At 33.9% G+C, this 10,885-nt stretch overlaps 3 protein-coding genes across 8 annotated transcripts in view; 1 reads left to right on the top strand and 2 right to left on the bottom strand.

Moving 5' to 3' along the window:
• The first annotated feature begins 674 nt into the window (after positions 1-674).
• Positions 675-3,491, top strand: LOC111318506 (putative N-acetyltransferase HLS1). Its single transcript, XM_022921369.2, has 3 exons — positions 675-1,019; positions 1,188-1,318; positions 2,582-3,491. Exons 1-3 carry the CDS (start codon positions 813-815, stop codon positions 3,450-3,452), a joined length of 1,209 nt encoding a protein of 402 aa, XP_022777104.1. The 5' UTR covers positions 675-812; the 3' UTR covers positions 3,453-3,491.
• On the bottom strand, positions 3,488-5,698 carry LOC111318505 (LOB domain-containing protein 23-like). Its single transcript, XM_022921368.2, has 2 exons — positions 4,928-5,698; positions 3,488-4,484 (listed from the first exon to the last, which is right to left on the bottom strand). Exons 1-2 carry the CDS (start codon positions 5,078-5,080, stop codon positions 4,179-4,181), a joined length of 459 nt encoding a protein of 152 aa, XP_022777103.1. The 5' UTR covers positions 5,081-5,698; the 3' UTR covers positions 3,488-4,178.
• Positions 5,699-7,154: 1,456 nt separating this feature from the next.
• Positions 7,155-10,885, bottom strand: part of ABCC13 (multidrug resistance-associated protein 11) — a 29,927-nt gene continuing 26,196 nt past the window's right edge. For 4 of the 6 annotated variants that reach the window (XM_022859004.2, XM_022859003.2, XM_089755674.1 and 1 more), the window contains 8 exons: positions 10,635-10,733; positions 10,453-10,545; positions 10,206-10,316; positions 9,969-10,130; positions 9,672-9,859; positions 9,162-9,351; positions 7,935-8,102; positions 7,155-7,410 (listed from right to left, as the gene is read on the bottom strand). In XM_022859004.2, coding sequence (XP_022714739.1) covers positions 7,330-7,410; positions 7,935-8,102; positions 9,162-9,351; positions 9,672-9,859; positions 9,969-10,130; positions 10,206-10,316; positions 10,453-10,545; positions 10,635-10,733 — 1,092 coding nt within the window. In that variant the 3' untranslated portion in view covers positions 7,155-7,329. Of the gene's footprint in view, positions 7,411-7,934; positions 8,103-9,161; positions 9,352-9,671; positions 9,860-9,968; positions 10,131-10,205; positions 10,317-10,452; positions 10,558-10,634; positions 10,734-10,885 lie in introns of all 6 variants that reach the window. The other 2 variants (XM_089755671.1, XM_089755672.1) reach the window with 1 other exon arrangement.

Genomic DNA, 10,885 nt, shown 5'->3' with positions numbered 1-10,885 from the left:
CAATTTTGACTTGTTTGTTAAAATTTATTGAAATATTTATCTGTAAAAGACTAAAAGTTGCTTAATTAGATTTTTTTATATATATAAATATATCATATTTTCTCAATCAAACGAAAAATATTCAAAAGACGGAAAGATTAATAAAATTTGGACCTATGACAAAATGATATATACTAGGATGCAAGTCTTGGATATTTATTGAGATTTTGTGTAGTGAGCTGAAATTGAGATTCACAAATCCAATAAACATATTCTACATTATGCACTAAAATGAGATTAAAAAAAAAGTCAAAGAATGATTGGAAGATTGTCGATGTGATCTTTGATATGTCTATTTTATTATTATTATTATTATTATTATTATTATTATTATTGTCATGATTTTCACCATCATATAGTCATAATCACTTGATGAAATTGCACATGATCATAAAGAAACAAAGCAATAATTGTAACCATATAATCTTATCTACTAATTTATGAGCAAAAGGACATTACAAAGAATATACATATCCATCTTGTGGGTTTTGTAAAAATGCTCATGGAGAGAATGTGACATACTATGATTCATCATCCCATCTCTAATAAATACAAATAAAATTTGCCACATCAGACTATCCACTCCTTATATATGGAGAGTGAGATTAAACCAAATAAAACAAAGCCAACACAAACACATAGAGAAGTTTACCTATACTTCACTACTACTCTCTCCTTACTACAGTACTACTTCATCAGTTCAGTAGCATTGTTTAGTAATCTTTTCTTTCTTTTCAAATATCCCACTGAAAATAGCTGCTGTGAGTTCACTGATGTCAAGGGCGGTAGTGGCTGCTGCGGCAGAGGGGGAGGAGAATTTAGTGGTGGTTAGAGAGTATGATGAAGAGAAAGACAAGGAGGGTGTGGAGGAGATGGAGAGGCGTTGTGAAATTGGGGAAGGAGGAAAGCCTTCACTCGTGGCTGACCTTCTAGGGGACCCCATTTGTAGAGTCCGCCACTTCCCATCTCACATCATGCTGGTACATACAATTTAATGAACCTAAGTCTGTAACTCACCAATAACCCCAACATCACTCTCTTGTTTTTTTCTGAAAAAAAAATCTTGTTGATCATCAATACATGGTATTGAAATGATTATTTCTGATTTTTGTTTGAATTTTTTGTTATATATTGTATGGTGTGAACAGGTAGCAGAATATGGAGAGAAAAGAGAGATTGTAGGAGTTATAAGAGGGTGTATAAAAACTGTGACAAGAGGGAATTTAATGTATGCAAAGGTAGCTTATATTCTGGGATTAAGGGTCTCTCCTTCCCACAGGTATTTTCTTCATAACTCTCTCTTTCACTCATTTCTTTCATATATTCAACACATTCTACAGTTACTACTGCAATTAGCCAATCAAATGTAAACATAAACATGGTATTCACAAGTTACATTCTCATCTCCTTTTTCTTGAATACATGAAATTTCAGGATCATTGATTAAAAAAAAAAAAAACTCAGTTACCTGACAAGAAACAGAGGAGAAACTGTTTTTCTTTTGCTTTTTTACTTCATTTGCTCCTAGAATTCTGAAACAGTTTTTCTTGCTTTTTTTTCTAGCCCCAGTTGGCTAGCTCTTTTTCATTCCCAACCTATTTTCCTCTCTCTTTATTTACTGTGAACTAATGCATTTTCATGTTTGTGCTTTGGGTTGGGGGTTCTAAATTCTAATCCCAATTCCCCACTCCACATAAACAAATAAAACGATGATCAGATTCCATCATAAAGAAAACACATTATTCCTTGTATCATGGAAAGGATCGAGTGCCACCTACCCTGGCACTGACACTTGTATTCACTCCACTTCATTTATTAGAATAAGGAAAAATTCTACAAATGATATTGATATCTCATTCTATTCTTTGTTTGTTTGTACTTGCTTTTTTACTTTTATATATTTGCTTCTTCCTTTACAATGCTCCACTGCATTCTTCTGATGCGGCCTTTCTTATGTCATTTTGGTTTTTATAAAATTATTATTCAATTTGCTTTTACAAAATATATGTTAATTGAATATGAGATTCAGTTTAATTGATTCAAGAAACTGTATTTAAAAAGTGATATTAATATGCTTAAAATTTAAATTTTAACAATTATAATTCTTTCTTCAGCCTCGTATGCGATCATGTTTATACAAAATTTATTACCAACAGTAATTAATTCGACATGAAAGCTCTTTTTTTTTTTTTTTATCCCCATATGTTAATTATTGTTTGAGCTTTCAATTATTATATGATTATGGTGCCATGAAGCCTCCCTTGGGAGACTGCAGTCTCAAATTTTGTTCTCTTTTTCATTTTTATATGGGTTAATGCTTCTAATGATTGTCTTTTGGAATGTTACTTTTAGATTGAATATATCATGCTATATATAAAAATCAATTTATAAAGCACTCCACATTTTGTCATAAGATTTTGATTAATTTAATTAGGACACTAAGCTACTATGCCTTGAGCAATATTGTGCACATTTTGTTATTTGATCAAGTATTTGTTAATTTATATATGGTTCTAATCATTTTTGCTATTTGTAATTGCAGGAGGCTAGGCATTGGCAAAAAATTGGTTCAGAAATTAGAACAATGGTGCAAACAGAATGGAGCAGAATATGCATACATGGCCACGGATTGCACCAATGAAGCATCCATCCATTTATTCACAAGAAAATGTGCTTACACGAAATTCCGAACCCCAACAATGCTGGTGCAGCCAGTTCATGCTCACTACAAGCCATTAGGCTCAGGCATCGCCATTGTCCGACTCAATCCAAGGCTAGCTGAGACCATTTACCGTCGCGTTTTCGCAAACTCAGAATTCTTCCCTAAAGATATAGACAACATTTTGTGCAACAGGCTGAATTTGGGCACGTTCATGGCCTTACCGAGGAAGTGTCTCCCCAAATGGGATCCCAAAACAGGGATTCTTCCACCAAGTTTCGCAATTACGAGTGTTTGGAGCACCAAGCAATTGTTCAGGTTGCAAGTGAAGGGGGTTTCAATGTTGACGTACGCTTGTTGCATGGCTTCCAGGGTGCTTGATGCCTGGATGCCATGGCTAATGTTGCCCTCAATCCCTGATGTTTTCAGGCAGTTTTGGGTTTATTTCTTGTACGGATTACACATGGAAGGTAAGAATGGATCGCGGCTCATGAAATCTCTATGTGCCTTCGCCCATAACATGGGTACAGATGATGAAGGGTGTGGGGCAGTGCTGGCTGAGGTGGGCCAGAGGGACCCCGTTCGAGAGGCCATTCCACATTGGAGGAAATTTTCTATGTCCGAGGATTTATGGTGCATGAAAAAGTTTGCGGATGATGCTAATGAAGGGTCCAATGAAAGATGTGGACCGTCCGATTGGTTGAAATCTCGACCTTCTTTATTGTCGATTTTTGTAGACCCACGTGATATTTGACAAATTTTTATATGATGATGACATTTTGCCCCAATTGAATTGAATTAAAAGCATTAAAATTAAAATGGAAAGGAAAAAAAAAATACTGCAAAATCTTTATATATATATATATATAATTAAACTAAAAATTAAGTTTATTGAAAAAATCCATCTCCAGCCATCTGTCAAATTTTGAGTTCCAGGACCAGTACCCTGCTTGCCTAACACCTGTCCCACATCAAGATATATCGACTTAGTGACACGTGCAAGCATTTAACCCCCAAACGAATCAGTCTTTCGACTCAGCTCTATTGGATCATCATTTGTTGCTCAATCTCTCTTGATGAACTTATAGCTGAAACTTCAAAAATTATATTTATTTCTATCACAGAAATGTTCAAGGATTGAGGAACCAATGAGCTAACAAGTTCTGTTAGTTCCTGTAATGTTTCAACCGATAATTTTGGCTGTTCCTGCCTAGTATGATCAATATATATTATTCGTTTATGAGAAGCCATTTCCTTTCTGTTTCATTAAAACTTGTTCCCAACAAGGAAACAATTGGAGCTGCATATGAGAGGGTTAATCCTACCTGTAGAATAACATCAGACCCAGATTATCCATTTGATTCCAATTTCAAGGAAATATCACAGAGATTCAACCATTTCCTTTTATTCCTAAAATGAGAAGCCTGTAAGTTCACAAGTCCAACAAATGCAGGAATGTACCAGCCCTGGGGTGCCAAAACTAATTGATAAACCCAGAAGAAGCTTGATTGGAGAAGCTGACGTTGGCAATATTGTCTAACTGTTCTTGCAACAAATTGTTGACATCAGATTCAGCTTCGAATGGTTGAGCTTGGGTATGTTGGGCCTGAGATTTCAGAACTGCAATCTCAGCCTGGGTCTTAGCTAGCTCGCTCTCTGCACTGTGTATTTGTTGCTGCAGCAGAAATATGAGCCCAACGCAGCCATAGACAGGGTCTTCAACCCGACATTGTGCCTCGAAGTATAAGGAATCTGCTGCTTTAGCTCGCAAATGGGTTGGGAGTTGCTGGATAAATAATTAGAGGAAAATAAATTAACCATGTTTGTCACTGACTGTCAAAAGTATAGTTGGTTCAAAAACAAGTACATTCTGAAAGTTGATTCAACAACTATATTCTATGCATCAAAAAATTATCTCCTATTGATGGTCCTATGGCACTTGATATCTAAAATCTTAATGAAAAATCAATGTCACAAAATATTAAGCAACATCTCCATGAAACAGATATTTTTTTCTATTACAATCTTTTATTACCAAGAAATCTTTTATTGTCTTGAAAACTGTTACTAAAAATTTTTAATCCTACAAAGGGTCTTCTTGCAAAAGAAACTTGTGAGTTATTTAATATCCACTGAACAATGTATTAAAAGACATATCTAAAACCAAAATCAGAATATATATATATATATATATATAATATCAAGAGTTTTTAGTTATATGCAGGGTACCTGAAGTAGTTTTGTGACATTGCTGGCACCATGGATTTTGTGAACAGAAACAAATCTTTGGGGATCATTGTATGGAAAATAAGGTGAGAGAATGCAATCTTCAGCACATCTTCTCCTCAAATATCTACAAGCAGCACAACGACCAGGATTCATGGCTCAAAAATCTATTCAAACCCAAAAAAGATTTTCTCAATCTCTCTTGTTCTTGTTCTTGGAAAATAAATCTGTTGAAGATTATAGTTAATATATGGGAGAATTTAGTAGGGTTAAGAAATTGGATTAGCAATGGAGAAACGGCTAGTTTTTTCAAATTTTGGGATTTGAAAGGGAAAGTTTCTAATGTTTAGAGGATTGCCATATTTGAAGAACTTGGAGAGAAGCAAGTATGGCAACCTTTTTATTGTCTTTCATTTCATATATATCCAATTCAAAATAAAGCCCACAAAAAAAATAATTTTGGAGAAAATTTAGTGCTGTTTATTGTGGATAATTCAGCAGAAAGCTTAGGAGCTTTCCAACGGTTCTTAAATTAACCGGAAAACCGGTGGGGAAAAGTCCAAAAGAAAAACCAACCCATGTTAGACAGTTTACTGCTGGCTGGTTTCGAATTTGTTGTGATGTTGCAGAAAGTTGACTTCCATGAATTTGTTAGATGCGACTATATATAAGTGTATTCAACAGATAAAATCATACTGAAGCTTAAAATCTCTTATAACTCCAAAAAAAAAATCCAAAGAAAAGTGAATTATATATATAACTCATATCCAAGTATTTATGTGTATAAATATATATAAAAAAAAAAAACTCAAATACAAGTTTAAAAGACACGAAAGGGGTGGATCCTTTTGCAAACAGAATTTTTTGTTGGGCACCAGTTGAGACAAGGATCCATCCTCTTGTAACAGGGATAAATTTCTAACCAAAGGAATAATGAACTTTTAGTGACGGATAATATACCTTCACCAATAAAATTTTCGTTTGTAAAACTCACCGATAATGATTTCACGTTCTTTATCACGACAATTTCGGTCCATAAAAGTATTAGTGACGCAATAGCTTTTGAGGCAACAATTTTTAACAATGAAAATTTCGTTACTATATGATGTCAATTTTTGCTGTGACAAAATTATGCTACAAAATAAAAAACTCTATGGGAGGAATTTGGTATTACTGACGGAATATTTTTAGTATCTTAAACTTTTGATGTAAAAATTTAGTGGAAAAAGCAATCAATAAAAATTTTTACCAACAGAATTGAGACTTTTACCAACAAAAAATTCTGTAAATAAAAACCTTCTTATAGAGTTGGTTCACCTTCAAAATTCAAAGCATAGCCAGTCTAGAATGTCCAATAAGCTAAGCTAAATTTTATGTTCAATTTATCAACGAAGTTATTTACCTCAACTACTTTAGGGAAATTCATTCCCTCTGTTGCACCCCTCATTGAAGCTGTTAAGAATAATTTTTCTGTACTATGAAGAAGACATTGCTCTTTGTTGGAATTAAGCACCAAATCTACTATCCCATAGAGAAATGACTTGGGTTTTTATAAATGGGAAACCTACACTGGAGCAGTCGATATTCGAACAAGCTTTCTATTGGTTTAAGAGTTCTCAGACACAAATTTCATTCCTTACTACATCCCATCGTACAGCTTTGTTCAGATTTGAAGGGGTATGGATATTATGTTCTTCCCACTTAATACAGTAATTACTTAATGGAGAGCGAGTCTATTCCAGCACGATGGTATTTCTTATATCCATGAGATCTTATTCCAAAGATTTTACATTTGTTATATATATATATATATAAAATCAGAAAATGATTATAAATATTAAAATTTAAACTTCAAAACTACTAAATACTATCTTATCTTAAAAATGATTATATGAATAAATTAAACTCTCAATTCAGATTGTTTATTATACGAACAAACTAAACTAACCTAGAATTGTTTAGTACTACGAAATTTCTACCTTCGAATTGTTTAGCAGGAACAAGGAGTGTTAATGAAGTCCAACTTTTTCCCTTTTTTAGGAATGCTTCCACTTTTAATGAAAAACTTTCAGTTGATGATGAATTGTTAATAATTACAGTTGGATCACATTTTCGGCTCAACTAGTTCTATTCACTCTCCTATGTCATGATATAGATTGAGGAACTAATCAGCTAACAAGTTCTGCTAGTTGCTGTCAAGTTTCAACTGATAATTTTGTCTGTTCCTGGCTAGTATGATAAGGATCTTTTACTTGGTTATTATGCGTACAACAAAATGTTAAGAGTGCTTAATTCTTAGTTTCAGTGATCATGGTTTTATCCTAACAGCTTTAAATACCCCCCAAAAAATATGATATATCATGATAGACTATACTTGCAGTGAGTTAGAAGATTTGCTATATCTATTACATTGTAGAAGCTTTAGCAAAGCTTGAAAATATGGAGGAGTCATCTTGTAGAAGAGCACCTGGGTTACCTTGCTCAACCTGTACAAGGACAAAAAGCTCTTCAATCATGTGAAACTTGAAATGGTTGTCCTAGATTTTTGGACCAGTAAATATCAAAATACATTAAATCTGATTTTGAATAGAAGCATGCAAGGATTAACTTCTTATGGATGCTTAAAATTTTAAATCTTACAACAAAAAGCAAAACAAGGCAATATCAAAATGCTAAACAACAGTGCAATAAGAAGTAAATTTGTAGCAGTGATGAACTGCAAGGGAGGATAGCTTATTTTATCCAACCAGCATCACTTCGGGTGACCAGATTTCTAACTTCACTTTTTAGAGATCACACTTCACACTACTCAAATGAAAAGGTATAAAAGAAAGGTCCTTCACTCCACTTCAAGAGGTCAAATTGAAGAATCAGAAAGCATCTGATAGTGATTTGTATTGTTTAAAGCTGGATATCATCACTCAGGGGATAAGAGAAGAAGGGGGGGGGGGGGGGGGGGGGGGGGTTTAAATATGAAACAGTTAACAAAATACAGAAATAAAAAACGCACCAGGGTTCCTTGATTCAGAACAAATACATTGTCCACATTCAAAACTGTTGAAATACGATGCGCGATTGTGATCACCGTCATTCCTCTGCATTCAGTAGATATAGTTTTCTGTAGAATTGAAGCTGTCTGAGTATCAACATTTGCTGTGCATTCATCCAAACAAAGAACCTAAAAAATTCAATATTGTTAGTACCTTCCCTCCTCTGCCAAACAAGATTTAATTTGAACTTGCTTCAATTAAAGAATAAAAGTAATGATATTATTTTCAAAAAGATAATAATAGTTTTTTGAAAATAATAGTGATAATATAATGATAGTATATTGAATTCATCCAAGTTAGGGTCAAAAGCATGTGTTCAACCTGATATAGGTTTCTATATGATTCGGTTGCTACCAAGACCTAACTTGAATTGGTTAAGCTGTGTTTTTAGAAACACTAATCTCAATTACACTTTGCAGACCCATATTATGGTTCCATTATATTGTACACCACAAAGTTTTGATTGAAACAAACCCATTCTTTCACCTAGTGTAATCTTATTCAATCTGACTGGTAATTTAAGCCAGGTTGAAGAGGTTTATAAATATGTACAGCAATATGTACAGATGTAGCCTTCTTTTTCTTTCTTTTTTTTTTTTTTTTTAAATTATAAAGGTAAATAGCATTTCAGTAAATTAAGCTCTATCTTCTCTAAATCTGTGGGGGAAAAAAAACCAAGCCAGCAATTAGCCAACCTAAACTCGCTTCCCACACTTATGCAGAGCACCATAACGTTATGCTTGTGCATACTATTTTACATTTGAATTTAATTTCACAACTTTTGAAACAAAACTTTAAAAATAGAAAATTAGATAAAGTATTAATTTATCTACTAAGTGTTATCATCTCTTTATTAAATTTACATCCCCCAAAACAAAGGAATGTAAACTTTTTTTTTTTTTGCCATTAAGGAATGTTAAACTGTTGAAAATTGAATTTTCCAAGCAAAAGAATTTAGGTAGTGTTTGGTTTCAGAAAATAGAGCCATTTTCTGTTTTCATTTTCTTACAAAATGAAAAACATGAGTTAGTCTCTCAAAACAAAAACATTTTGAGACCAAGCAACTAAAACTGTAATAAAAACCTAGTTCTGGTCAGCAACCAGTTTTGGTCACTCTAATACTAACACTTAACTAAACTTGGATCATGTAATTTTATCCAGTATAAAAGCCTTTTCTTTTGATTTACCTTAGAAGACTTGAGAAGAGCACGTGCAAGGCAAAGGAGCTGCCTTTGCCCAACAGAAAATGATGTCCCAGATGCCTTTACATGAGCATCCAGTCCTCCGGCCGCTTCTACTTCCTCCTTGACATGACATTTCTCCAAAACATCCCACATTTTCATGTCATTACTCATCTGGAGTGGATCCAGGTTGTCCCTGGAAATAATTAGGAAGACAACAACAGAACACTAATAAAATTGTTCAGAGTAAAAGTTAAGTACAAATTGATTATTATTTTATTATGGTGTACCGAGACAGCCAGAGAGAGAAATGATAGCAAAAGGATAACATCAAATGACCTTCTAACCTTTTATATGAGTTAAGATGTGCAGATCAACTAATATTTATCAAATAAATATTACTATTGATTATCGCAAACCAGAAAATCCTGAGAATATGATGATAAACTGTGCCTTGAAATTATCATCATATATGTGGGACAAGCAATCAACAAAATTTAGATTGTAGATGAGTACCGTAATGATCCTTCAAATAAAAATGGACTCTGGGGAACAACAGCCAAGCATGCACGGAGATCTCTGACAGGAATATCAACTATGTTCAGGCCATCCACCAAAATATGTCCTCTACATATAGGGGTCAGGCGAAAAAGGGCATTCAAAACACTAGATTTTCCAGCACCAGTTCTTCCAACAATTCCAACCTGATAAAATTTTAAATTAAATAAAAAAACAAACATTGGGAAAGTTTACTGAAGACTTCTAGTCCTAGAATAATTAAGTTGCAACTAAAAAACTACAAATAGCTTTAACCTGTGTCCCTCCTGCTATGGTAAAGGAGATATCATTCAATGCCGCTGGTAAAGATGGCATATATTTCATGGTAACATTCTGAAACTCAATCACTCCTTGAAATGGCCAGCTCGAATTTAAAGACTGGAATCCATGGAGTTCTTCTTGAGGCACATCCATGTACTAGAAAGAATAAAATCAGTATATAACCAGTAAGAAAGAATAGATATGAATGAAAAAATAAAATTATCTCTACACCTGAAGAGCTCTCTCCACTGAAACCATTTCCTTTTCTGTTTCAGTAAAACTTGACAAGAAGCTTCCCAACAAGGAAACAATTGGAGCTGCATATGAAAGGGCTAATCCTACCTGTAGAAGAACATTGAACCCAGATTATCCATTTGATTCCTAAATATAGGAAAATATTACAGAGCTTCAACCATTTCCTTTTATTCCTAAAGTGAGAAGCCTGTAAGTTCAACTTTGAAGAAATTCAAGAGTATACCAGGCCTGGGGTGCCAAAACTAATTGGTAAACTTCCACGAGCTCCAATAACAGCCATCACAGCAACAAATGAGATTATAGATGCTGCTATTAACTGTAGAAATAACTTCAAAGTATAACTTTCACGAGATGCATAAAGTTTCAGCATATCTAGCTAACTTTCGAACCAGATGCAAGGTATACCTGAAGACGCAGGGAAAGCCACAAACTTGCTGTTAACTCTGAATATGAAGTTCTCTGATACTGTGCTACAAGCTCAGTGAATCTAGCCAAGAAATAGTCCTGTTCACATCGAGTCATAACTGTCAATAAGGTTTTTTCCCCTCAAATTATTTATGCTTGTCAGTAACATCTATTCATCCTCTTTACCCAAACTATAAGTGCAGTCAAGGTTCAATCTCTCAAAAATAAAGGGAAGCCTGATGGTCTAACAA

This window comes from Durio zibethinus, chromosome 26 (assembly GCF_047325235.1).
Source record: "Durio zibethinus cultivar Kanyao isolate XHJ-2024 chromosome 26, ASM4732523v1, whole genome shotgun sequence".
NCBI lineage: Eukaryota > Viridiplantae > Streptophyta > Magnoliopsida > Malvales > Malvaceae > Durio > Durio zibethinus.
Note: the sequence above shows the minus strand (reverse complement) of the source record. Positions and strands in the feature narration are given on the sequence as shown.

Excerpts from the sequence above, each read along its gene's own strand:
- LOC111318506 (XM_022921369.2), top strand. The coding sequence starts at position 813 with ATGTCAAGGGCGGTAGTGGCTGCTGCGGCAGAGGGGGAGGAGAATTTA. Across the intron at positions 1,020-1,187 it reads TCCCATCTCACATCATGCTG|GTAGCAGAATATGGAGAGAA; the intron begins GTACATACAATT and ends TGGTGTGAACAG. Across the intron at positions 1,319-2,581 it reads AGGGTCTCTCCTTCCCACAG|GAGGCTAGGCATTGGCAAAA; the intron begins GTATTTTCTTCA and ends TTGTAATTGCAG.
- LOC111318505 (XM_022921368.2), bottom strand. The coding sequence starts at position 5,080 with ATGAATCCTGGTCGTTGTGCTGCTTGTAGATATTTGAGGAGAAGATGT. Across the intron at positions 4,485-4,927 it reads ATGTCACAAAACTACTTCAG|CAACTCCCAACCCATTTGCG; the intron begins GTACCCTGCATA and ends TTATTTATCCAG.